The 24,832-nt window shown below is 41.4% G+C and overlaps 1 protein-coding gene and 1 pseudogene across 1 annotated transcript in view; both read left to right on the forward strand.

Annotated features, from left to right (window-relative positions):
- Window positions 1-23,435, forward strand: part of dph5 (diphthamide biosynthesis 5) — a 59,095-nt gene extending 35,660 nt beyond the window's left edge. Inside the window, exons 4-7 of the mRNA XM_078561658.1 lie at window positions 56-176; window positions 10,713-10,752; window positions 13,122-13,225; window positions 23,169-23,435. Coding sequence (XP_078417784.1) covers window positions 56-176; window positions 10,713-10,752; window positions 13,122-13,225; window positions 23,169-23,404 — 501 coding nt within the window. The 3' untranslated portion in view covers window positions 23,405-23,435. The remainder of the gene's footprint in view (window positions 1-55; window positions 177-10,712; window positions 10,753-13,121; window positions 13,226-23,168) is intronic.
- LOC144692786 (histone H2A.V pseudogene) lies at window positions 17,816-18,292 on the forward strand (annotated as a pseudogene).
- Window positions 23,436-24,832: the final 1,397 nt, after the last annotated feature.

Consider the following 24,832-nt stretch of genomic DNA (forward strand, 5'->3'; position numbering starts at 1 on the left):
TATCCATTCACAAGAATGCATCCTTGTCAATTTCATCATTGATATTCTTTCCTAGTTGTATAATTTTGGAGAAACCGTATCCATCGTGTTCTGGACAGAGACATGGAAGCCTGAAAGCTTCTATGACAAGATCAAAAAGAATCGACAGACTGGAGTTCACACATTATGCTTACTTGGTGGGTGATATTTCTATCTTTTGCCCTCTGCCTGCATGCCCTTGTACATCCCAGAGGGAAAAGAATAAACGTAATTATTGGGGAAGTCAAACTAAGCTCTTGGATTTTCAAGTGTTGATTTACCAGAAATATTTTATTTCTCAACTAACTATAGCCTGAGAGTTGAAGCCTTCATATGTACTAGTTGTTTGCCAAAGCAAATGCCCACCTTTGTCTACAAATGCAGATGCTTGGGCACCGAAGATGGGTGCATCCTAACCTTCCCATTCCCCCTTCAATGGTCCTTATCTTCTTCCCAGTGCCTCACAAAGCAGATTCCAGTAGGAAATTCATTAATACGGTATTGTGACGATAGGGAAAAAAAGCATAAAGGCTCATGAAAACCAGGAACCAAAAAGCAAACAAAAAACTATCAACATTGGACCGAAAGTGACCCCATAACATACTTTATTCCTGGCATTTTAAATTGATCATATTTTGTTTTACAGTGCCTCTTACGCCGTTTTATTACTTTAGAGGTGCAATATAAGTATAAGTTGCTGTGGTTGTTATTACATGGGGCATTCAGTATCCCACAACCCTGGATACACAGTTATTGAAGATTATTTTCCATTGGCATAGACACAGGAAAAAGATGTGGGAACCATTAGAATAACATTCATAAATGTTATAATAAAACTCTGCATGTGGAATCTCCCTCTGTCCATTGGAAATGTGCATTATGCCCAAATGAATCTGAGACCTGCCACCCTTTTTTTCCTCAGTTCCCTCTTCTAGAGCTCTCAAAATTGCCAGATATGTGATACTGGAATAAGAAAAATATCTTTCATTTTTGTCATTTTGAGTTTAAATTTCGTTCTTCCATTGCTGACTTTTGCCAAATTCAAACAACTGCAGCCACTAAGTTTCCCCACATGGTTTCAATTTTTTGCACTTTTGCATGCATGTGCACATAGATGCGTGGGGTATATTGTGAAATAGCAATATTTACTTGACAGTATTTTTCTGACCAAATGTAAATTGCATTATGTTTCCCAAATATTGGGGGCCGAATCTTGTTGAGGCATCAGGGATCTCACCAGCTGGCTGGAGAGCCGGTGACAGACTACCTCTTTTCAGGAAGGCCCGCTGGATCATAAGCCGATCAAGCAGTGGTGAAGCCACTGGTGTGCCTTCCCCTGGAATCAAGATCCCGGGAGGGGAAGTCTTGCCTACCGAGAGCTGCCGGCCAATCAGAGGCCGGAAGCTCTTGTGCTCAGCAGCGCCACAGGGGAGGCAGTGACTGCTGCTGGAATGACAGGCTCCAGATATCCATGATTGCGGAGTTTCCCAGGCCTCAGGTAAGTAATTTGGGAGTGTGGGTGCTCGCGTGGTAGGGGCTTATTGAGAAAGGGGTGCATGAAGAGCTGGCAGCGAGGGCAGGGGGGATGACTCTTAGTGGAACCTCCTCCTTCCTGATGCCAAGTTCCTCAATCAGACACTTGAGTGCCTTTGAGCGAGGGAAACCCCACCCCACCCCCGAGGTGACATGCTGGTTGCACGGTTGGGTAGCTGCCATTCACACCACATGATGACTGGCCTACCTGCAGCTGGGTTAATACCAGCAGCAGTGGGATGAGGCCCTTAAGTGGTCATTATTTGGTCACTTACAGGCATTGAATGGTGGCAGGACGGGTAGGACAACCATGGACCTTCCCATAAGAACATAAGAAATAGGAGCAGGAGTAGACCACACAGCCCATCAAGCCTGCTCTGCCATTCAATATGATTATGGCTGATCTTGAGCTTCAATTCCACTTTCCCACGTGCCCCCCATATCCTTTAATTCCTGGGGAAACCAAAGATCTGTCTATCCCTTTTCAAGAAAGGAGGGAGAGAGAAAGCAGTGAACTACAGGCCAGTTAACCTAACATCAGTTAGGGAAAATGCTGGAATCTATTATTAAGGAAGTCCTAACAATGCACTTAAAAAAGCATAGTATGATTAGAACAAGTCAATGTTGTTTTACTAAAGGGAAATCCTTTTAGGCAAATTTATTAGAGTTTTTTGAGGATGTAACTAGTAGGGTAGATAAAGTGGAACCTGTAGATGTAGTATACCTGGATTTCCAAAGGGCATTCAGTAATGTATCGCACAAAAGGTTAATAGACAAAATAAGGGCTCATACTCCATCTTTGAATACATTTAACGCTGGGATAGACATCTGTTTTTATATTTCTGGCTAGTTTACTCTCAGATTTTTTTCCCTTTCTATTTACTTTTTGGTTGTCCTTTGCTGGCTTCTAAATCACTCCCAATCCTTAGAATTGCTACTGTTTTTTGCAACATTTTAAGTCTCCTCTTTTAATCTAATACTAACCTTAATTTCCTGAGTGAGCCACGGATGGGTCCTTCTTGCTGAGTTTTTGTTCTTCAGTGAATATATTTTTGTTGAACGTTTTGAATTGTTTCTTAAATGTTTCCCACTGTTCATTTACCTCCATACCTTTCAGTCTATTTACCCAATTAACCTTAGCCAGTTCTCACCTTATACCTATGTAATTGGTTTTGCTTAAGTTTAAGATTTTTGTCTGTGATTGGAATATGTCACTTTCAAACTTAACATGAAATTGAATGGTATTATGGTCACTATTTCCCAGTGGATCTTTCACTATGACACTAATTAACCCTGCTTCTTTGCAGAATACTAGATTTAAGATAGCTTTTTCTCTAGTCGGTTCCACTATGTATTGCTCCAAAAAGCTGTCACAAAAACATTCTACAAGCCCATCTTCTAGAGCATTCTTGTCAATTTGATTGTCCCAATCCATATGAAGGTTAAATTCCTCCACAAATTATCACATTTCCTTTGTTACAGGCTCCAATAATTTCTGGTTTAATGCTCTGCCCAACGGTGTAGCTACTGTTCAGGGCCCTATAAACTACTCCCACCAGTGTTTTCTGACTCTTGCTATTCCTAATTTCCACCCATGCTGACTCTACTTCATGATCTTCAGAGGCCAGATCCTTCCTCACTCATGTCCTTATGTCATCCTTTACTATAAGGGCTACCCCACCCCCTTTGTCATTCTAAATGTCTTTCCAAAATATTGCGTACCCTGGAATATTTATTTCCCAACCTTGATCCCTTTGCAACCATGTTTCAGCATTGGAGATTAGATCTAAATCATTTACCTCAATTTGTGTCACTAATTCATCTATCTTATTGCAGATGCTTCGTGCATTCAGATAAAGAACCTTTAATTTATTTTTTTTATTTCCGTTCACTGCAATGACCTTATTCACTGATGTACATTTTTTGTTCAACTCTCTGTCCCATCCTGTCCCATGCTGCTTGTCTTTACCCACATTGCATGCTGTTCCGATATCTCGACCTTTCCCTTTGAATTTCTAAGTATCCCTTCACCCGAATCTGCCCAGAACTTAATTCTGGCAGAGGCAAGAAGGCGGCAGGGTTCAGGTGCACCGCCACACTGCCTAATTAAATGCCTTTCCTGCCTCCAAGCTCGCCGCCAAAAATAGAAGATTCTGCAGATTATTTCTCATGTATGTATTCAATTTTAAAAATACATAACTGTTGTACCAGTGTGTACATGAATGGCACAGCCACAAAATAAACCTATAAGTGAAAACCCAAAGAGTCCAATTTTCCAGAAATTCCAAAGATTGCTGAAGTGATGTTTTAAGCACTTTGTAGATTATGTAGAATGTTATAAAATGGTTTGACATTTAGTTACTTTAACACACAATGTATTTCTGCTCATCTAATTTAGAATTGTGCTGAAGTATTGATCTGTATATTAGGCAGGATAGGTTGTTTTGCAAGATAGTATCTGAAATATAAAGCAGATAAGTTATAGAGGCCAGTCCATCAGTGCAAATTTCCATTAAAGGACCATTGTCCTAAGGGAAAATTGTATTAGCAAACTTCTTCAAGAGCAAAGTACTACACGTGCAGGAAATCTGAAATAAAGACGGAAAATGCTGAAAATATTCGGTAGGCCTGGCAGCATCTGTGGAGAGAGGTAACGTTTTGGATCGGTAACCCTTGGTTCTGACAATGAGTTAGCGACCCAAAACCTGTTTCTGCCTGCACAGATGCTGCCAGACCTGCTGGGTATTTCCAGCATTTTCTGTTTTCATTGGCAACCTTCTTATTGCCGGTTTGCAAATGCGTAATGAAATGTCATAAATTGCATCAACAGCTTTTTCATCATGTCACTGGCATGGTGTTGCCAAGAAAAAGGTTATCCAAGACATTTCCCTCTCCCAAACAAAAAAATCTTTCCATGCAATTCCTAATGAAGACAGTGTCTGATTAAGTGTTGGCTTAATTTCAATAATTGTGGATTTTTTAAAAGAAAATAAATTATTTAAGATTCTAATATTGGTATGTTAAAATACCATAACTTTAAACTTGCGACATTGGCAATTTTTCCCACAACACTGAAGATGACAGCCTCGCTTGATTTATGTATGTTGGCGATCCACCAAAAGATATAATCTCACAACAATGTGCTTCAGTAAATGCTCTGGGAGCAGAAATGCCAGAGGGGCCTTGGGTTAAATGTAATACAACTTTGACTTCAGCACTGAGCATAAGTATGAAATCTCATAAAGACAGTGTCTGGAATGCAACTCATATACAGAGGAAGGTCCCGGGTTTGATCTCTAGTCTGTGTGGAATTAGCTGATCGCACCCAGTGTGTACCATCTACAATATGCATTCCAGAAACTCACCAAGTCTTCTTCAACAGTATATCCCAATCCCGTGACCTCTATTCCTAAGAAGGACAAAGGATCTGCCTCATTGGAATGCCACCACCTCCAGCTTTCCATCCAGATTATCAGCTAGTAAGTACCACTGGTTAGCGCTGTTGATGACCCTTTCCCTGGTGGTTGAGAGTAGGCTGATGATGAGGTAATTGGCCGGATTTGTCCTGATTTTTGTCGACAGGATGTACTAGGGCAATTTTCCCCTTTGTTGGGTAGATGCCAACGTTGAAGCTGTACTGAACAACTTGGCTAGAGGCATTCCTGGTTATGGACCACCTGTCTTCAGTTCTACAATTGCGATGTAGTCAAACCCATGGTCTTTTCTATATCCTGTACACTCAACATTTCTTGATATCGCATGGAGTCTATCAAATTGGCTGAAGGCTGGCTTCTGTGATGGTGGGGACCTCAGAAAGAGCACGAGATGGATCACCCACTCAGCACTTCTGACTGAAGAACTGAAGATTTTTATGTTTGTAATTTTGGCATCGCTGGCTAGGCCACCGTTTGTTGCCCATCCCTAATTGTCCTTGAGCCACCTTCTTGAACCGCTGCAAGTAATGTGGTGTAGGTTTACTCAGTGCTGTTAGGAACAGAGTTCCAGGATTTTCACCCAGTGACAGTGAAGGACCGATAATATAATTCCAAGTCAGTATGGTGTGTTGCTTGAAGGGGAACTTGCAGTTGGCGTTGTTCCTATACATCTGTTGCCCTTGTACTTCTACGCGGTAGAGGTCGCAGGTTTGGAAGGTGCTGATGACGGAGCATGGATGAGTTGCTGCAGTGCATCTTGTATATGGTACACACTGCTGCCACTGTGCACCAGTAGTAGAGGGTGTGCATGTTGTCAATCAAGCGGGCTGCTTTGTCCTGGTTGGTGTTGAGCTTGAGTGTTTTTGCAGCTGCATTCATCCAGGCAAGTGGAGAGTATTCTATCATACCCCTAACTAGTGCCTTGAGATGGTGGCCATGCTTTGGGGAGTCAGGAGGTGAGTTACTTGCCAAAGAATTCCCAGCCTCTGACCAACTGTCGTAGCCTCTCTAGGGGGAATTCATCGATGGTAATGTCATTGAATATCAACTGGAAATTGTTAGATTCTCTCTTGTTGGAGATGGTCATTGCCTGGCACATGCGTGGCGCAAAAGTTACTCGCTACTTGTCAGCCCAAGCTTGAATGTTGTCCAGGTCTTGCTGGACACGTACTGCTTCAGTTTTTGAGGAGTCATGAAGGGTGCTGAACATTGTGCAATCATCAGCAAACATCCCCACTTCTGACCTTATGATGGAAGGAAGGTCATTGATGAAGCAGCTGAAGATATTTGGGTGTAGGGCACTACCCTATGGAACTCCTGGAGCAATGTCCTGGTATTGAGATGACTAAACTCCAAGAACCACAACCATCTTCCTTTGTGCTTGGTACGACTCCAACCAGTGGAGAGTTTCCTCCTTCTTTTCCCCTTTCATTGACTTAAGTTCTGCTAGGGCTCCTTGATGCCACACTCGGTCAAATGCTGCCTTGATGTCAATGGCAGTCACTCTCATCTCACCTCTTCAGTTCAGCTCTTTTGTTTGTTTGGACCAAGGCTGTAATGAGGTCAGGAACTGATTGGCCCCGGCAGAACCCAAACTAGAGTATCGGTGAACAGGTTATTGCTGTGTAAGTGCTACTTGATAGCGCACCTTCCATCACTTTGTTGATGATCGAGGATAGACTAATTCTACTGTAGTTGGCCAGATTGAATTTTTCCTGCTTTATGTGGTCAGGACATACCTGGGAAATTTTCCACATTGTTGGGTAGATGTCAGTGTTGTAGCTGTACTGGAAGAAGCTTAGTTAGGGTTGCGGCTAGTTCTAGAGCACAAATCTTCAGTACTACTGCCGGAATGTTGTCAGGGCCCATAGCTTTGAAGTATTCAGTGCCCTCAGGCATTTCTTGATATCACGTGGAGTGAATTGAATTGGTTGAAGACTGAATCTGTAATGCTGGGGACCTCCGGAGGAGGCCAAGCTGGATCATCCACTTGGCATTTCTGGCTGAAGATTGTTGCAAATGCTTCAACCTTGTCTTTTGCACTGATATGCTGGGCTCCCTCCTTATTGAGTATGGGGATATTTGTGGAGCCTCCTCCTCTGGTTAGTTGTTTAATTGTTCACCATCCACAACTGAATGTGGCAGGACTTGCAGGGCTTTGATCTGATCCATTGGTTGTGGGTTTGCATGGCTCTGTCTATCAGAAACACTTAAGCCTCATCTTTTGCACTGGTGCTGGTCTCCATCATCATTGAAAATGGAGGTGTCCATGAAGCTCCTCTTCCCATTAGTTATTTAATTGTCCATCACCATTTAAGACTGGATTTGGTAGGACTGGAGAGCTGGTTTATCTTACCTTATCCGCTGGTTTTGGTATCACTTAGCTCTGTCTATAGCATGCTGCTTCTGCTACCTGTCATACATGCATTTCTGTGTTGTAGCTTCACCAGATTGGTATTTAATTTTTATGTATGCCTGGCATTCTCTCCTACATTCTTCATTAAACCAGAGTTGGTTCCCTGGCTTGATGGTAATGGAAGATTAAGGAATATGCCAGGCCAAGAGTTTACAGATTGTGGTGGAATAAAATTCTGCTGCTGCTGGCCTGCAAAGCCTCATTGATGCCTAGCTTTGAGCCACTAGATATGTTTGAAATTTATCCCATTTATCATGGTGGCTGTGTCACACAACACAATGGAGGGTATTCTTGGTTCAAAGACAAAACTTTATCTTCACAAAGACTTTCACTCCTAACCAATACCGTCAGGTAGAGATTAAGCAGGTTTTCATCCACGTTGGTTCCCTCACTTCCTGTCGCAAACTTAATCTGGCAGCTATGGCATTGAGGACTTGGCCAGCCTGCCCAGTAATTGTGCTATCAAACCATTCTTGGTGATGGCTATTGAAGTCACTTTTACCAATAGATAGATGCACCTGCGATAGTTAGATTGATGTAGACAAGGTTAAATTGTTTTTACCCTCATGTCATTTCTCTCATCATCTGTTGCAAACCTAGTCTGACAGATATGACCTTCAGATTTGGCCAGCCAGGTCAATAGTGGTGCTACCAAGCCACTCATGGTGATGGAAGTTGAAGTCCCCAATCTGTAGCTTTGCTGCCCTCATTGCTTCTTTCAAGTGGTGTTTAACATGGAGGACTACAGATTCTTCAGCTGAGGACAGATAGTAGCTGGTAATCAGCAGGATGTTTCCTTACACATGTTTGACCTGATGTCATGGGACTTCATGGGGTCTGCAGTCAATGTTGAGGACTCCCAGAGCCACTCCCTCCCACCTATATACCACTGTGCCACTACCTCATGTGGGTCTGTCCTGCTGTTAGGACAAAACATACTCAGGTATGATGATGGAGGCACCTGGTGAGCTGAACGAAAGGTATAGTTCTGAGAATCAGACTGTTGGGATAACTTTCCCAATTTTGGCACAAGGTTTTAGTGAAGAGGACTTTGCAGGGCTGACTGGGCTGGGTGTGCCTTTGCCATGTACAAATTTGATGCCTAAGTCGATGCTGGGTGCTCTGTCCAATTTTTTTCTTATTATGCTTTGTTGTAACAGGTTAATGCAATTGAGTGGCTTGCCCTGCCATTTCGGAGTTGACGCTGTTTCAAAAACACTTAATAAATAAAATTACTGTGGGTTTGGAGTCACAGAATGGCAGATTGCCTTCCCCTTAAAGGGCATTAGTGAACCAGGTGGGGTTTTATGACAATTCAGTAGTTGCAAGGTCACCATTACTGATACTAGCTTTTTATTCCAGATTTATTTAATTAACTGAATTTAAATTCCCCAGCTGCCATGGTAGAATTTGAACTCATCCCTACATCATTAGTCCAAACAAAGGAACTTAGGAGCAGGAGTTGGCCCCATCATTCAATATGATCATGGCTGATCTGGTTGTGGTCTCAGTTCCACCTTCCTGTCTACCCATTGTAACTCTTGACTTCCTTGTCTGTCAAAAATTTGTCTAACTCAACGTTGAATAAGTTCAAAGACCCAGCCTCCACTACTTTCTGAGGAAGAAAATTCCACAGACCAATGACCCTCCGAGAGAAAAAAATCCTAACCTCTGCCTTAAAAGGTAGACCTCTTATTCTTAAACTATGTTCCTGAGCTTTAGTTTCCCCCACAAGAGGAGACATGCCCTGGGAATCCACCCTATCAAGTCCCCTCAAGATATTATATGTTTCAACAAGATCACCTCTCATTCTTCTAATTTCCAATCTGTTCAACCTTTCTTCATAGGATAAGCCCTTCATCCCAGGAATGAGTTGACAAATCTTCTCTAAACTGCTTCTAAAGCAATTATATCTTTTTTTCAAATAAGGAGACCAAAACTGTACACAGTACTCTAGGTGTGGTCTCACCAAGGCCTGGTACAGCTGTAGCAAAACATAGCTAACAATGCCAGCATTCCCACTTTTAATTATCTCTAATCCATACATGTAACATCATTTAGGTGCTTGTACCTGCTTCACTTTACACATCAAAACTCAAGAGTTCTAAAGGCAATAAAGTGTCATGGACAGGAGTATCAATTAGCTTTTTTCAAAGCAATTTGCCTGAAATTGGTCAAACCAGCACAAAAGATGAAGGAATTCCAAATGCAAGTTACACCCAGCACAAGTATAATTTTCATGATTTATCGCAGAAGTTGAAAAAGCATTACACTAGAAACTGGCCAAGCCCACAGATGTAATTAATCATCATTGTGAGTTTCCACTAATTACTTGGACTGTGAGCTTTCAAGGAGGCTCTGAAATTTGAGCTGTTTTCTCCAGGATCAAGGATACTGATAGGCATGTTTTAAGTTTAAATTGTTTTTTAAATGTTCCAAGAAACTGACAACTGTACACCAATGCAACTGGTAAAAAGTTCTGTGTAACTTTTAAATATTATTTTTAGTTATTTAAAATTGGTTACTCACAGTTGGTGGGCTGAATTGTGATTAAAAATTATTTTTTGTAATAAATCCATTTTCAGCTACCTTAATAAAACTGCACCAGATTAGCATTCTTAAAATTTTCAAGCAATATAGCATTACAAAATTTTTTTAAAAGAAGTAATGTCCTGAAACATTGCACAAATACATTCGTTCCTGGAAGATTTTACTTTCAGCGATATGCAAATAAATTTGAGCGGAAACTTGAGCAAAAAGACATTTCTGAAATCTAGCCCAGTTTTGAGCACAATTTGCATCCACAAGGGAAATTCTTAGTCCATTTATTTAATATGTAGCTATATTTGAAAGAACCAATGTATTTTCCCTTTATCACTGTTATTGCTCAAATACACTACTAATAAAACAGTTGCAGGTTTTAGTTGCGTTTTCTGTTAAGTAACAGTTTGCTAAGCAATTAGATAAAGATCCATTTTGCATAATGACTGTATTTACTACTGAACTGAAGTTCTTTTTTTGCAGTTTGTAAGTATTTTAATATCTGATATCACCTGCTCTTTGAGTGTTTAAGTGAGAGGAGGTCACAGAGTTTCTCTTTCTTTCAAAGGTAAATGAGTCTCCTTACAATCCTTTGACATGAACAATGAAAAGGAAATTCTCAAATACATGCATTAGGCTCCTGCTATGTTTTTGACAGCTGTTGAAATTCAGAGTATCTTAATGCTTTCCCATTTATTGGAGAGTAGACTGAATCTAAAGTGTAAATTATTTTTTACTAAATAATCTTTCCTTTTATATCTTCTATGCAGACATCAAAGTAAAGGAACAGTCTCTGGAAAATCTGATGAGGCAAGTTGCTCCTTTGTTTAAGAAGCAAATGATTATGATATTCTCATATCCACTCTGGAGATTCAGCATTTACTCAATCTCCATTTTAATGTTTGAATCACCTGTTTTGGTGCACATTAGACAGGAAGGGAGTAGGGACTGAGATTCAACAGCCGGATAATCCAGCACAGGTTTCCTGGAGGTGCTGTTGAATTGAGTGGCAGGACCCAGTTTAAATTTTTTGTATTGGTTTCTCAACCACAGCCAGACAGATTGAGAGATTAGCCGAATGTCAGGCAGGTAGGCCTGTGGCCCTTGGCTGTTGGGAGAAACTTGGACATTAGGACGGGGTCAGGTTGTGGGGTGGTTTGCAGGTGAGTTTGGAGGCCCCGCTTCGGTAGATAAGCTCTGGTTCCTTCATGCCTACAAGTCGTGCTGATAATGATAATGTTCAGCCTAACCGTTCTCACCTCCCTACAGCTGCCAGATTTCATGAGGACCAGGAAACTCGTCCAGCCAGCAATAAATTTAAAAAGGTGATAAAATGTGAGGCCTTATTTGAGATATTTAAATTTTGGGCCTGCTTCTGAAAAGCAGCTTAGTTCCCTACCCACCGCCATTAAAGCTGGATACAGAGCTGGGCTGGGATCAGCTTTCTCATTATTTATTTTTTGAACCCAATTCATCCGGTGGGTTAAATTGCCCCTGTCGCTTCCCTAGTATAATATACACACTAATACGGTTGGTTATCAGAAGCGAATGAGACAAAGTATTTTGTTAGACTTGATGCAGTTTTTCTTGTCAGAAAATGGCGTGGTCTTAAGTTAGTTTAGACATGTAATGACCAGCAGATTCACACCAAAGCTAAATTCAACTCTATGTTTTCAAATTCTTTTAAAAATCCCAGACAGACTAGGAACCATCAGCAGTTAAAATGTATATTTCAATTGTGTTTATTTTGGATGACAGTCTAGTTAGCTAGCATTTTGATTCAGATCTAGTCCTTTAGCAAAGAATGATTAATCGGTTTAAGCATTCGTTACAGATTTCAACTTTGATCTGTCACAAAATTATAAAATCTTCACTGGATGGAAGCAATTATTTTAAAAGTAATTAATAAAACTATTGTATTAGATTAGAAGTATTTTACCGTAGCTTTAAGTACCAATTAAGAGCAGCTGATAAATGTTTAGATTGTTTTGTAAATTACATTTTATTTTCCCCGCTTGGCTGTAAATCTTTCCCCTTTCTCCTCTTCTGAAGGGAGTAACTCACTATGGTTTTTATGGTTCCATGGACACTCGTAGCTCTCTGGTGCCTTACCTGAGTGGCCAGTTTTTTTTATGGGCAATGGTGGTGAGGTAATCACAGCTCAGCTCAATGCTGTGCTTCCTTTTGTTTCCCCCTTGTACTCTAACCAGGCTCTCTAGGTCCACTGTCACCCTAGCTAGGATTGCTTAACTCAAAGCAGATGACTAGGTCCTTTCCAACTTACATGGCTCAGAATCCCACATATTTGCCCAGTGAGCTACCAGGCCAGATATTGGTATCGAAAATTATAGCTTTACTGCTGAGGTTCGGAAGCAATGATGAGATGAGGTCATGGTGTTCATTATTTGACATTTGCAACTTAATTTGATTATTTGTCTAAAGAATTAATTCCATTTTTCATTGAACTGTAAAGTTCATGTTTCTTCTTCCTTATCGTAGCAGCATGCCCTATGTTTTTTTATTCATTTGTTTATGGGATGTGGGTGTCGCTGGCTAGGCCAGCATTTATTACCCATCTATCCTTAATTGCCCTTGTTCAGAAGGCATTTTAAGAGTCAACCACATTGCTGTGGTCTGGAGTCACATGTAGGCCAGACCAGGTAAGGATGGCAGATTTTTAGTGAACCAGATGCGTTTTTACAACAATCGACAATGGTTTCATGGTCATCATTAGATTTTTAATTCCAGACTTTTATTGAATTCAAATTTCACCATCTGCCATGGTGGGATTCAAACCCTGGTCCCCAGAGCATTACCCCGAGTCTCTGGAATACCAGGCCACCATCTTCCCACCTGTTGTGTAGCCAGATTATTTATGTCTCAAATCCAGTACGGTATCTTGTAATAATTCATACAAGCCTTTTTAAACCAAGGTGAATATTCAACTTTTGGAAAAAAAATCTGATTCTCTAAACAAATCTACATTTTGAAAGCAAAATCTTAAACCAACCAAAATCAATCCTCTTTGATTTCAAAGTAAGCAAGAGAAACTTCTACTGTCCTGCTGTGATAATTTTTCATAACTTTTTATTGACGAAGATGAGATGAATGAAGGGAGATAGTATTAATTAAGGGAAAGGGAGGGGAAATGTATTTTAATAGTGAATATTTATTTTCAGGGGGAAGAAGATCTTTGAGCCTCCCAGGTTCATGTCTGTAAATGAGGCTGCAGAACAGTTGCTGGAGATCATTGAAAACCGAAGAGATAAAGGAGAGGAGCTAGGTGAGTATAACTGTTTCTGTGTTCATAATTGAGATTATGCAGGAGCCCACCTTTGTTCAACAAAGTTAAAAAGATACTTGCTCTCTGCAGCTGGAAGATGGTCAAAGAAGAATTAAAAATTAATTCATGCATTATTTTCCCTTGTTCCTCCAGGAACATCAGCCAAAGCTACAGTTTGTATTGTGATCTTGTTGCATTGTGTATAATTAGCCTTTGAGATAACAAAGTTCCCTGCACCCTGTGGCAAGTTTGGGCTGTGAAAATCTGTCCATCTGATTTGGTTTATTTTAGATCTTGAATGTCACACTTAAACTGTGCTTGAAATTTACTTTCTGAATTTACTGTGTTTTACTTGGGCCTTTATATATTTGGGCAATATTCACCATTTGGATGCTGTAATAGTTGTCAACATATGCATGTCAGAATCTAGATCCAAATAGGGAAAAGAAAGGAACTTAAAGCATTGTCACTATCTTCCATAGAACCGTTGCGTCAAGACTTCTGGCAATGTAACTCTATTTCCATATCATCTATCTACCTCTTTTCTGCCCTTACCCCCTTAAGAAATAGCAATACCTTGCATTTATATAACACCTGTAATGTAACAAAATAGCCCAAGGTTCCTTACAGTTAGGGGAAATAGAAGGGAGCCCAGGGGAGGCAACCAAAGTGCTTTCAAAGAAGTACGTTTTTAAGGTGGATTTTGAAGGTGAGAGACATGTTTTAAGACAAAGAAATGTAAGGAGGGAATTCCAAAGTGTGAGAGTAAGCTGGCTGAGCACTTTGCCACTAGTAGTACTGGAGGTATTGTAACTGATCCCATGCTTCTGAATACTGTTGCTCAGGGCAATATATCATTATGGATTAGGAAGGAGTTAGCAATGAGCACTGGGGGTCACCAGAGAAGACTGAGTACAGGAAAAGACATCATTGCAGTAGCTTTTCTGGCAGTGCTGAGACAGTTAGGAATAAAATCATATAATGACAATCCCACAGAGGAAAAATGGATAAAAGATTGGTATGGTTAACTATGTCAAAGGCTGCAGGAAGTGGAGGAGGAATAACACATTGTGATCATAGTCACACAAAATGTTGGTGACTAGCCAGGTGGTGGGTGCATTGAAGCTGAATTTGAAGGGATTTAAATGGGGATTGGCAAGAGAGGTGGATATGGGATTGGGCAGGAGAGGGGAAAGAAAGTTTGGAAATGTTGCACAAGCTCCAGATGACAGAAAAACATTTCCACCCTGCCTCATTCCATATAATCGTAAAATATATTCCCATTTAACCTTTCCCGGTGACTAAGAAGGTTGTGTGTGCTGACTCAAAGTTCTTACAATCTAACCCACAAGCCATCAGATTTTAATGATTAAATTTCCCACGGTGGGATTTCAACTCGCAGCCCATTGATTGCTAATCCCAAACTACAACTACTGGGCTACTATTCCCCATCAGACTTTATGAACCAATTACACAGATTAATAATTCAAAAAGCAATTTGGGAGATAGACTACAAGTTAATTCTTCATATAACCTGCCTAATTAGATAATGAGCGAAGTTTCTGATTCATGCATTTAAATTGAAATTCTGTGTTCAAATGCCAGTCTCTTACTGTTCCCTCTAAACTGCGCTGATGCTTAGCAACCTGAAAGTTCCCGCGCAGGCTGCACACAAGCCAACCCCTCTAAGTTAATGTGTGTGCATGGCCATGCAAAAAAAATTAAAGGGCCCACGCACTTAAATGAACCAGCCATGCACTCAGAAAAGATAATTATAGAGGGTACATTGCCTGACTTTAACATGCATTTAAAAAATTCTGCAAATCTGTATGTACAAATCTGTTTTTATCTGTCAAATATATCTACTCAATCTAGCATCTCTTCAAACGGAGACTGAAGTAAATATTGCATAATTTACATTAACAATTCAACCATAACCACACAGCAGATTTTCCAGCTGAATATCTTTACACCTCATTAAGAAAATGTTAAATGCTCTAAATACACTTGGTTGCCTTCACTAAATTGCACGAGGGCTCATGTACAAACAGGCAAACTCAACAGATGTCGTCTGGCAAAGCAAACATTGTATCTGCAATTGCAATTCACAGAAAATCTGTTTGACCTTCCTGTTTCCTCCCTTCCTCAGTACACCCAAGCTCAGAATCTAGTGCTGTGTCTATTTAGGGTCAAAATAATATACTGGGTTTGGAATTCCACCCAGTTACTCTAAGCATTTTATATATTTTGTGTTCCGACCAACTTTGTCCTCTTGGAAATTTATACCTCCAAGTTTGGTAATTTTATTTATTCATTCATGGGATGTGGGCATTGCTGGCAAGGCCAGCATTTGTTGCCCATCCCTATTTACCCTTGAGATTGCCCTTGAATAACAGTCTGTTGTGATGATTATTTTGTGATTTGCCTGTGATGGAAGATTACAGCCTTTAACTCCTGGTGTGATGCTGATCTCAAATTAAATCAACTAATCTTGCATTGAAATACGCTTATTTAAAGAAGTATCCTTTTCGTCTAATACACTTAACAATAATGTTTCCTCCATAAGCAGATTTTGATTACAAAGCAAAAAGAGAAACAAGAACTTGTTGAGGTTTCTGGTGTGACAACCTTAGCTCAGTGGTAGCTCTCAACCCCGAGTCAGAGGTCATGGGACCCCAGAGTCAGAAGGTTATGGGTTCAAACTCCACTCCTGAGATATAGGACAGAATCGTAACTGCCAAGGAGGGTGGGAATGGGGAGTTAAATTCCCAAAAAATGCTGACATACCAGAAACATGGCCTGAGCCCACCCACTTCTGGGTGTCATTGGAGTGTGCTCCAGGTGAGGAGGAAAATCCCTCGGAGCTGTCAGGTCAGTCATTTAAATATTTAAATAATCAATTAATTGAGTCTTTAACCCAGAATTCTGGCTTTTAACAGCCAGCACATGGGTTGCCTGAGCTATGTGGAATTCACCAGGGCCAACAAGGCAAGAGCACAATGGGGAGTCATTAATCAATGAAATTGACAGGCTGGGAAAACCTTTAAACAATTAAACTATGTAAATGCTGCCGTGCCTATTGGAAAGGCTTGTTCTCACAGCACTTGTTCTGAGAATGTGATTCCTTTGTTTTAAAGGTGAAAGTCTTCATCTACCCTGGGCTTTATTCAGTTTAATCTGATCTTCCCTTCTGTGAGCCTTCACTGCAGCATGGGTGCAGTTTATGGAGCTCTATCATGAATCTGAGATGAGGAACAAGAGCAGCAGTACCAACACCAGTAGAACCTAGAGCAGCAGCAGCTCTAGCAGCAGGGCAACAACAGCTGCCTTCTCTGCAGCCACATGTCCTTCCACAGGACAAAGGGGATGGACACAGTTCCAGCTTGAAGGAGGCAATACCTCCAGAACAGGGTATACGTTCAAAGGATTAGCTTCCGTGACATGACTGAGCAACAGTGCCCCAAGAGGCTCAGGAGTTCATGGCAGGTCAATGCTGACATCTGTAGTCTTCTGGAATACTTCCAAGTTGGCCAAGTGGGCACACATTGCCAGTGGCCGACAAGATCGGCCAGCCCTAAATTTCTTTGCATCTGGCTCCTTCCAGGGATTTGCTGGTGACATCTGCAGGATTTCACAACCAGCATATTTCCCAGGTGACTGATGCCATGTTTGCCAAGACCGTCAACTTGGCACTGATGAGGCCAATGAGACAAAGTTTCTTTCTGCATTAGCCGGATTCCCACAAGTGCAGAGAGTCATAAACTTTACATGTAGCAATCACGGCAGCCACAGATAGGCTTTGAATATTTATCAATGGGAAGGGATTTCACTCCCTCAATGTTCAGCTCGTATGTGACTACCAGAAGGTTAGCATGTACATCTGTGCAAGATATCCTTGAAGCTACCATGCTTCTTTCATCCTGTGACAAGAGCTGTCTTCTCATGGAAATTGGAAGGAAATGTAAATGCAAGAAGGGTGGTAAATAAGGTTGATGAGCTGCAGGTGCAGATAGGCACATGGGAATATGAAGTTGTGGCGATAATGGAGACCTAGCTCATAAAAAGGCATGACTAGGCACTAAATATTCCGGAGTACAAGGTGTTCAGGAAAAATAAGGAAGGAAAGAAAGGAGGTGGGGTGGCAATATCGATTAAGGAGAATATTACAGTCCTTGAGAGAGAGGATGTTCTTCAGGGGTCAAGGACAGAACCTATCTGGTTAGAGTTAAGAAACAATACATAAGATCAGGTGCCTGGGCAGATCTGGGGGCACCCTTCAGTATGCACCAGCAAGGGTGTCAAGAATAGTACTGATTTGCTCTGCCTTGCACAACAAGACATTGTAAAGAGGAATGGAGCTGCAGGAGTAGGAAAGTGCGCTCTGCTTGACAACCTCAGCTGAGAAGGAGGAGCAAGAAGCAGAGTAGGAGGAGTTTGATGTGGCCAAGGTGCCTGCAGCCAATCACCTGGCTGCCAGAGAGGCCCTGACAGATTCATACAGGCACACTTTAGATAATATTAATGTATGAAGCCATGTGGCACTCCAGTGTTAAACCCTCTGCCCCCAATCCACCAATATTGTTTGAGAGAGAGAGAAACTGGAGAAACATGGCTGGCGGGAAAGCTGGGAAGGACCCGGGAAAGGTCAAGCCTAAAGCAATTTCCCGCTCTCCGAGAGCAGGGTTACAGTTTCCTGTTGGTCGTATTCATAGGCATTTGAAGACTGGTACCTCTAGCCATGGATGGGTGGGTGCTACAGCTGCAGTGTACAGTGCACCTATCCTTGATTATCTCACTGCTGAGGTGTTGGAGTTGGCAGGAAATGCATCTAAGGACCTGAAAGTAAAGTGCATCACGCCACGTCACTTGTAGTTGGCCATCAGAGGTGATGAAGAGCTGGATTCGCTGATCAAGGTAACCATTGCTGGTGGCGGTGTGATTCCTCATATCCACAAGTCTCTGACTGGGAAGAAGGGACAGCAAGAAACTACATAAAGCCCAGTTTTTAACTTACCCTCTTCCTCCCTACTGTCGTACTGTAATTCGGATAGAAGAAACCTGGGAATACTTGGCATATTTTTTTTGAAAGAGTAGTTAAAATGGGAAGAGTTTTAGGAGATGACTTTAGTGTTCAATATAATCTGAAAGAGCTGTTTGTCCTACAGTTTAGATTTAAAGCTGTATGAAAATATAACTAGAAAATACAGCAGTTTGTCAACAATTAGGTTAAGCAAGTGTGTTTTATACAATAAAACTACACAATTTGAAATACGTAATGACATTGACATAAACACTCAAGTGAATCCCCTTATGCCGCTAAGAAGTCTTCCTCTTCTGCTTTCAATTCTCCTACCCCTATGGTTTCAACAGAGCTGGAGCCCAGCTACTCATTCTTCTGCTCTGACAGTACTGCCTGTCAATTTTTGATTCCTATTTATCTGGGGACAGATTCATTTTCATCCCACCGACATTGACCCTGACATTTTTGCTCTAGATTGCTCCTTGTCCTTTTCCATAACCAGCCTAAACCTTAAGATACTATGACCATTGTTCCCCAAGTGATCCCCCTTCTGATACTAGATCCGCTGGACACTTTCCCAGAATCAGATCCAGCAATGCCTCCTTCCTCATTGATCTGGAAACATACTGATCAAGAAAATTCTCCTGAACACAGTTCAGAAACTCTTTCCCTTCTCTGCCCTTTACACTATTACTATTCTAGTCTATTTTAGGATAATTAAAAACCTGCACAATTACTACTCTAGTTTTGCAGCTCTGTAATTTCAGTCAATGTTAATCCTAACATCACTAAAACAAATTATCTGATCATGTAACGTACTGCTATTTGAGGAATTTGGACCTGCTGTGTGCAGATTATCTGCTGCATTTTCCAACATGATAATACTGCAAAAACACTTCATAGGTTGAGGTCATGAAAGGCACTGTGTAAATGCAGGATCTTTGTTTTCCTTCTGGAGTTTGCCTGTCTCACTAAAGGAGATGAACTTCCCTTCCAGTGGATTAAAAACAGGAGAGAATGAGAAAGGAGAGATTCTAACTGTTTGACAGGCTATTAGTCCATGACATTTTTACGTCTACCCACCACCCCTTCCCACCCCCAAGTAACTCAACATGAACTTGAACTATTTCCTCTTGGGGGCTGCTGTTGCTGAAGCAGACTTGCTGAGATAGGTCCCCATCCTGTTTGCTTATTTATAAATATTCATGCACCTCATCAGTGACCAACTTATTGCTGAATTGTGACCACACTGTGTGCCTGCCATCCACCTGAATTTCTGTAAAAACTGAAACAATGAGAATTATCCTTATGGGAATCAACCCTTTGGTCAATAGTTTGTCATCTCAATAATTTTAATATCATTTCATTAGGTTTTCAAACTCAAAGGTCAGTTTCCTCTCATTCTCTATGAAAATATGTATGGTTTAAGGGCTAAAGATATTACCTGACATACTGACCCAAGTAGGCTGGAAGGATCCCATTATCACCCACCAGCACACATAGTCGTAGCCATTAGTATCTCACTCTAATATTATACACCTCTAAGTAGTCTCCAGATATAACTAAAGTATGGAAGGTCATAATATCTATATTTTTACTGCTGATAGTTTTTCCACAGTTCAGATGGACATATGAAAAGTTTCACATGTCCACTTTTAGAATTTACTGGTACCTCTAGGCAATGATGTCCCTTCACATCCCAGGACCAATGAAATGAACATCACCTGTGGTTAAGGGCTCCATGTGAATTAGTTTAGATGGTCAGTTTCCAAACTGCCCCCAACTCAATGCAGTTGGTCATAAATAGTTTGGGAAGTGCTCATCAGAGATTAAATGAAGACCAGTTTTTGGGGCATTGCAAAGGGATTTTTGTTAAGCGTTTGCCCTGTGCCTTGCTAAACTCATAGATGTTTACAGCACAGAAGGAGGCCATTCGGCCCATCGCGTCTGCACCGGTCAACAACTAATCCCATTTTCCAGTGCTTGGCCCATAGCCCTGGAGGCTATGGCAACACAAGTGAATATCTAAATACTTAAATGTTACGAGAGTTTCTGACTCAACCACCCTTTCAGGCAGTGAGTTCCAGACTCCCACCACCCTCTGGGTGAAAAAATTTCTCCTCAACTCCCCTCTTAGCCTTCTACCTCTTACCTTAAATCTATACCCCCTGGTTATTGATCCTTCTACTAATGGAAAAAGTGTCTTCCCATCCACCCTATCTATGCCCCTCAATCTTATATACCTCTATCAGGTCCCCTTTCAACCCTCGTTGCTCCAAGGAAAACAACCCCAGCCTATCCAATCATTCCTCATAACTCAGACCCTCCAGGCCAGGCAGCATCCTGGTAAATCTCCTCTGTATCCTCTCCAGTGCAATCACATCCTTCCTATAATGTGGTGATCAGAACTGCACACACTACTCCAGTCATAGCCTAACCAGCGTTTTATACAGTTCCAGGATAACCTCCCTGCTCTTGTATTGTATTGTATATCTTGTATACAAGTGCCTCAGCTAATAAAGGCAAGTATCCCATATGTCTTCTTAACCACCTTATCTACCTGTCCTGCTACCTTCTAGGATCTGCGGATATGCACACCAAGGTCCCTCTGATCTTTAGTACTTTCCAGGGTCCTACCATTCATAGTATAATCCTTTGCCTTGTTAGCCCTCCCCAAGTACATTACCTCACACTTTTCCAGGCTGAATTCCATTTACCACTGCTCTGCCCATCTGACCAGCCCATTGATATCCTCCTGCAGTTTAGGCTACCCTCCTCACTAGTTACCACCCTACCAATTTTCATGTCATCTTCCAGCTTCTTGATCATACCCCCTACATTTAAGTACGCCATGAACAGCAAGGGCTGCAGCACCAAGCCCTGGGGAACCCCACTGAAAACAGACTTCCAGTTACAGAAACATCCTCCTATCCTCTGCTTCCTGCCTCTCAGCCAATTTTGGATCCGACGTGCCACTTTGCCTTGGGTCCCATGGGCTCTTACTTTCTTGATCAGTCTGCCATGAGGGACCTTCTCAAAAGCCTTGCTAATGTCCATGCAGACCACATCAAATGCATTACCCTCATCAACACTCCTGGTTAGCTCCTCAAAAAATTTGATCAAATTTGTCAAACACGACCTTCCCTTAACAAACCAATGCTGACTATCCATGATTAATCTGTGTCTCTCCAAGTGCAGATATATTCTATCCCTCAGAATTCTTTCTAGTAACTTCCCCACCACTGAGTTTAGACTGACTGGCCTGTAATTTCCTGGTCCATCCTTTCTTCCCTTTTTTAATAATGGGACAATTGATAATTAATAATTAACAATTAATAATTCCTACCTGATTTAGGAATGCTTAATGCTGACACTAAGAAACAAAAGGTGACAAGTCCAATATCCCAAAATCAGCAAATCTCACCTTGATTAAAAAGAATGAACTTACACTTATTGCAGGAGATCCCAAAGTGCTTCACAGCCTTTTAACCTGCAGCTGCTGATACTGTGACTAGCATAAAATTCAGCAAAAAAAGTCTCTGCACTACACTTAGGTACTCCAGAAGTTCCAAGTTAACTCTGTAAAGATATCTGAGAGTGCGGAGGTATCTTTCCCTTCTGTTTCAGCCCTTTCTCTCCTGAAAATGTTGACTTCTTGCTGAAATCTGAGTCCACAGGCACAAAGCTGGTGGAATTGGACTCTGCTATGATGGTTGTACCTGGGCTGTTCAGGGTTGTGGAGGGATATCTTTTGTTCCCCAAGCAGCCATCTTCTTACATTCTGGAAAGGTGGAGTAGTGGGGATGGTTGAATGTCGTGAGATCAAAGTGTTGTGCCAGCTGCCTGTGAAAGTGGCACTGACTTACCTGATCCTTCTGTAGAGATCACAGACCAGCTGGACATTAATGAAAGTCTTTCTTATTGACGAAAACCTTCTTGAGACAGGGAGATGAGTAATATGTCCCCTATAGCATCCTGGCAGAAATCCAACACAAAATGTTAAGGACAGTGGTGTCTTTGACATCCATTGGCAAAGCATGACAACCTGGCCCAACAGGCAGCAAGTCTCATGTCAGAAATCAGTGACTGTGTATCTCTGTCATGCACTGTCCCACAAGGTACTCAGAAAAGTGACACTTGATCTGTTAACCTTGTGCGCCTGCTAAGATCTTCTGCCCCCTCATCTGCTGTGTCCTAACAGGCTGCCTGCTGCTCTTCCTGGTTATTGAGGCTGCTGATGCTGCTGTGTGGCTCAGTTCATAGCACCCTCGCCTTTGAATCAGAGGGTTGTGGGTTCATGTCCCACTCCCGGAAACCAAGAACTGTGATTGTACTTGAAAGAGATGCAATCTGTGACTGTTGATAACTCGAAAGAGTTTCCTCCAACTATTCATTTATCTAATGAATCAATTAAGGTAGAATGGCACTGAGTGTTTATTTGGGTGAGTAAGGCAAACATAAGCAGAAAAAAAATCTCCAAGCTCAAGGATCCTTTGAACACAAGATAAGTAACTTCCTATGTATCTAGTGCCTGCATTTGACCTCATGTTTAGATACTGCTTCAGCCAGCTTCTGAAATTAATCCAGTGGGGTTTTACTCAGCAGATTGGGCAGGATGGTCCAATTTTTCCAGTTTTAAAAGCTTGTTAAAGTCCTAGTTACATTATAAGACCCTGAATTGCTTGTATTAATCTGCCTGCTTCTGGCTAGTGATTCTAAAAAAAAACTCAACAGTTAATTCAGCATTGAGCAGGAGCAGGCATTAGGTGCACTGAAACAATTTTAACAGCATGACTACCCCATTTACACTGGGCAGGTTGGGTTAAAATCATTGGCTAGAAGTTCAGTCTTGTTTAGTGGTGAATATGCTTAATGCCTTTGATATGTCCAAATGTGTGAAGCTGTTGTCTTTCTGTTATGTAGCACTGACTGAAGAGACCCTGTGTGTTGGGCTGGCCAGAGTGGGTGCCAATGATCAGAAAATTGCAGTTGCAACCCTACAGCAAATGGTGAAGGAGGATCTAGGAGGCCCTTTGCATTCCCTGATCATCACAGGCCACATGCATCCTATGGAAATCGAGATGCTTAAACTGTTTGCCGTGGACAATTCAAGTTTTAATAAACTTATAACACTTGATGGATCGACATATTATTCATAACAAAAAAATAAAGTGCAATTTTAAGTCTTAATTTTCAAGTTTTGTGCTTCCTTGGAAATGATGGAAAACTGGAGTGTCTGATAAGAGAAGTGAAAAAGGGCAATTCTGCTGAAGGATCAACTGGACTGTTGTCTCCACAGATGTTGACTGACCTGTTGAATATTTCAAGCATCTGCAGTTTCTGCTTATAAAAATGAATCCCTGAATACATTAGTTTTGAAAATTATAAGGAGTTATAGTGGCTTCAGTACATTTAACTAAAAGCAGTTAATCAATGTCCATTAGTATCATAGAATGATAGCATTGTTATAGCACAGAAGGAGGCCATTCAACCTGTCACATCTATGTGGCCCTTTGAAGGAGCAATTCACCTAGTGCCAGTCCTCTGCCTTTTTCCCATTGCCCTACAATTCTTTCATTTTCAGATAATGATCCAATTCTTTTTTGAAAGCCTCAATTGACCCTGCCTCCACTCTCAGGCAACGCACTCCAGATCCTAACCACTCGCTGCATGAAAATGTTTTTCTTTGTGTCACCATTGCTTCTTTTGCTAATTACCTTAAATCTGTGTCCTCGGTCCTCAATCCTTCCACCAATGGGAACAGGTTCTCTCTATCTACCCTGCCCAGATCCCTCATGATTTTGAACACTTCCATCAAATCTCCTCTCAACCTCCTCCAAGGAGAACAGTCCCAACTTCTCCAATCTTTCGACATAACTAAAGTTCCTCATCCCTGGAACGATAGTTTTAAAGATCTTTTCTGCACCCTCTCTAATGCCTTCACAACTTTCCTAAAATGTGGTGCCCATAACTGGATGCAGTACTCCAGTTGAGATTGAAGCAGTGTTTTATAAAAGTTTAACATAACTTCCTTGCTTTTGTATTCTATGCTGCCATTGATAAAGCCCAAGAGGCTGTCTGCTTTATTAATTACTCTCTTAATCTGTCCTGCCGCCATCAATGATGCACTTATATACCTAGGCCCCTCTGCTCTTGCACTCCCTTTAGAATTGTACCCTTTATTTTCTGTTTTCTTTCAGTGTTCTTCCTATCAAAATAAATCACTTCACCCTTCTCTGTGTTAAATTCATCTGTCACTTGTCACCTATTCTGCCAACTTGTCTATATGTCCTTTGGAAGTTCTACACTCTCCTCATGCTTCACAATACTTCCAAGTTTCATATCATCTACAAATTTTGAAACTGTGTTCTGTAAACTAAGGTCTAAGTACTGAGTAGGTAAAGACACTGGTTGGTGCAACACTAAGCCATACACACCAAAATCTCCCATCGTTTTGTGTGCTGAGTTGGCTTATCTCTTGAGACAGCAGATGTGATGATAGAGTTAACAGCAGCATCCTTTTAGGAGGGGTCAATCAGTGCTTGCACTCCTGATTACCATTTGGAAAGTCCTGCTGCATCAATGTA

Source organism: Cetorhinus maximus, chromosome 17 (genome assembly GCF_964194155.1).
Source record: "Cetorhinus maximus chromosome 17, sCetMax3.hap1.1, whole genome shotgun sequence".
In the NCBI taxonomy this organism is placed as follows: domain Eukaryota; kingdom Metazoa; phylum Chordata; class Chondrichthyes; order Lamniformes; family Cetorhinidae; genus Cetorhinus; species Cetorhinus maximus.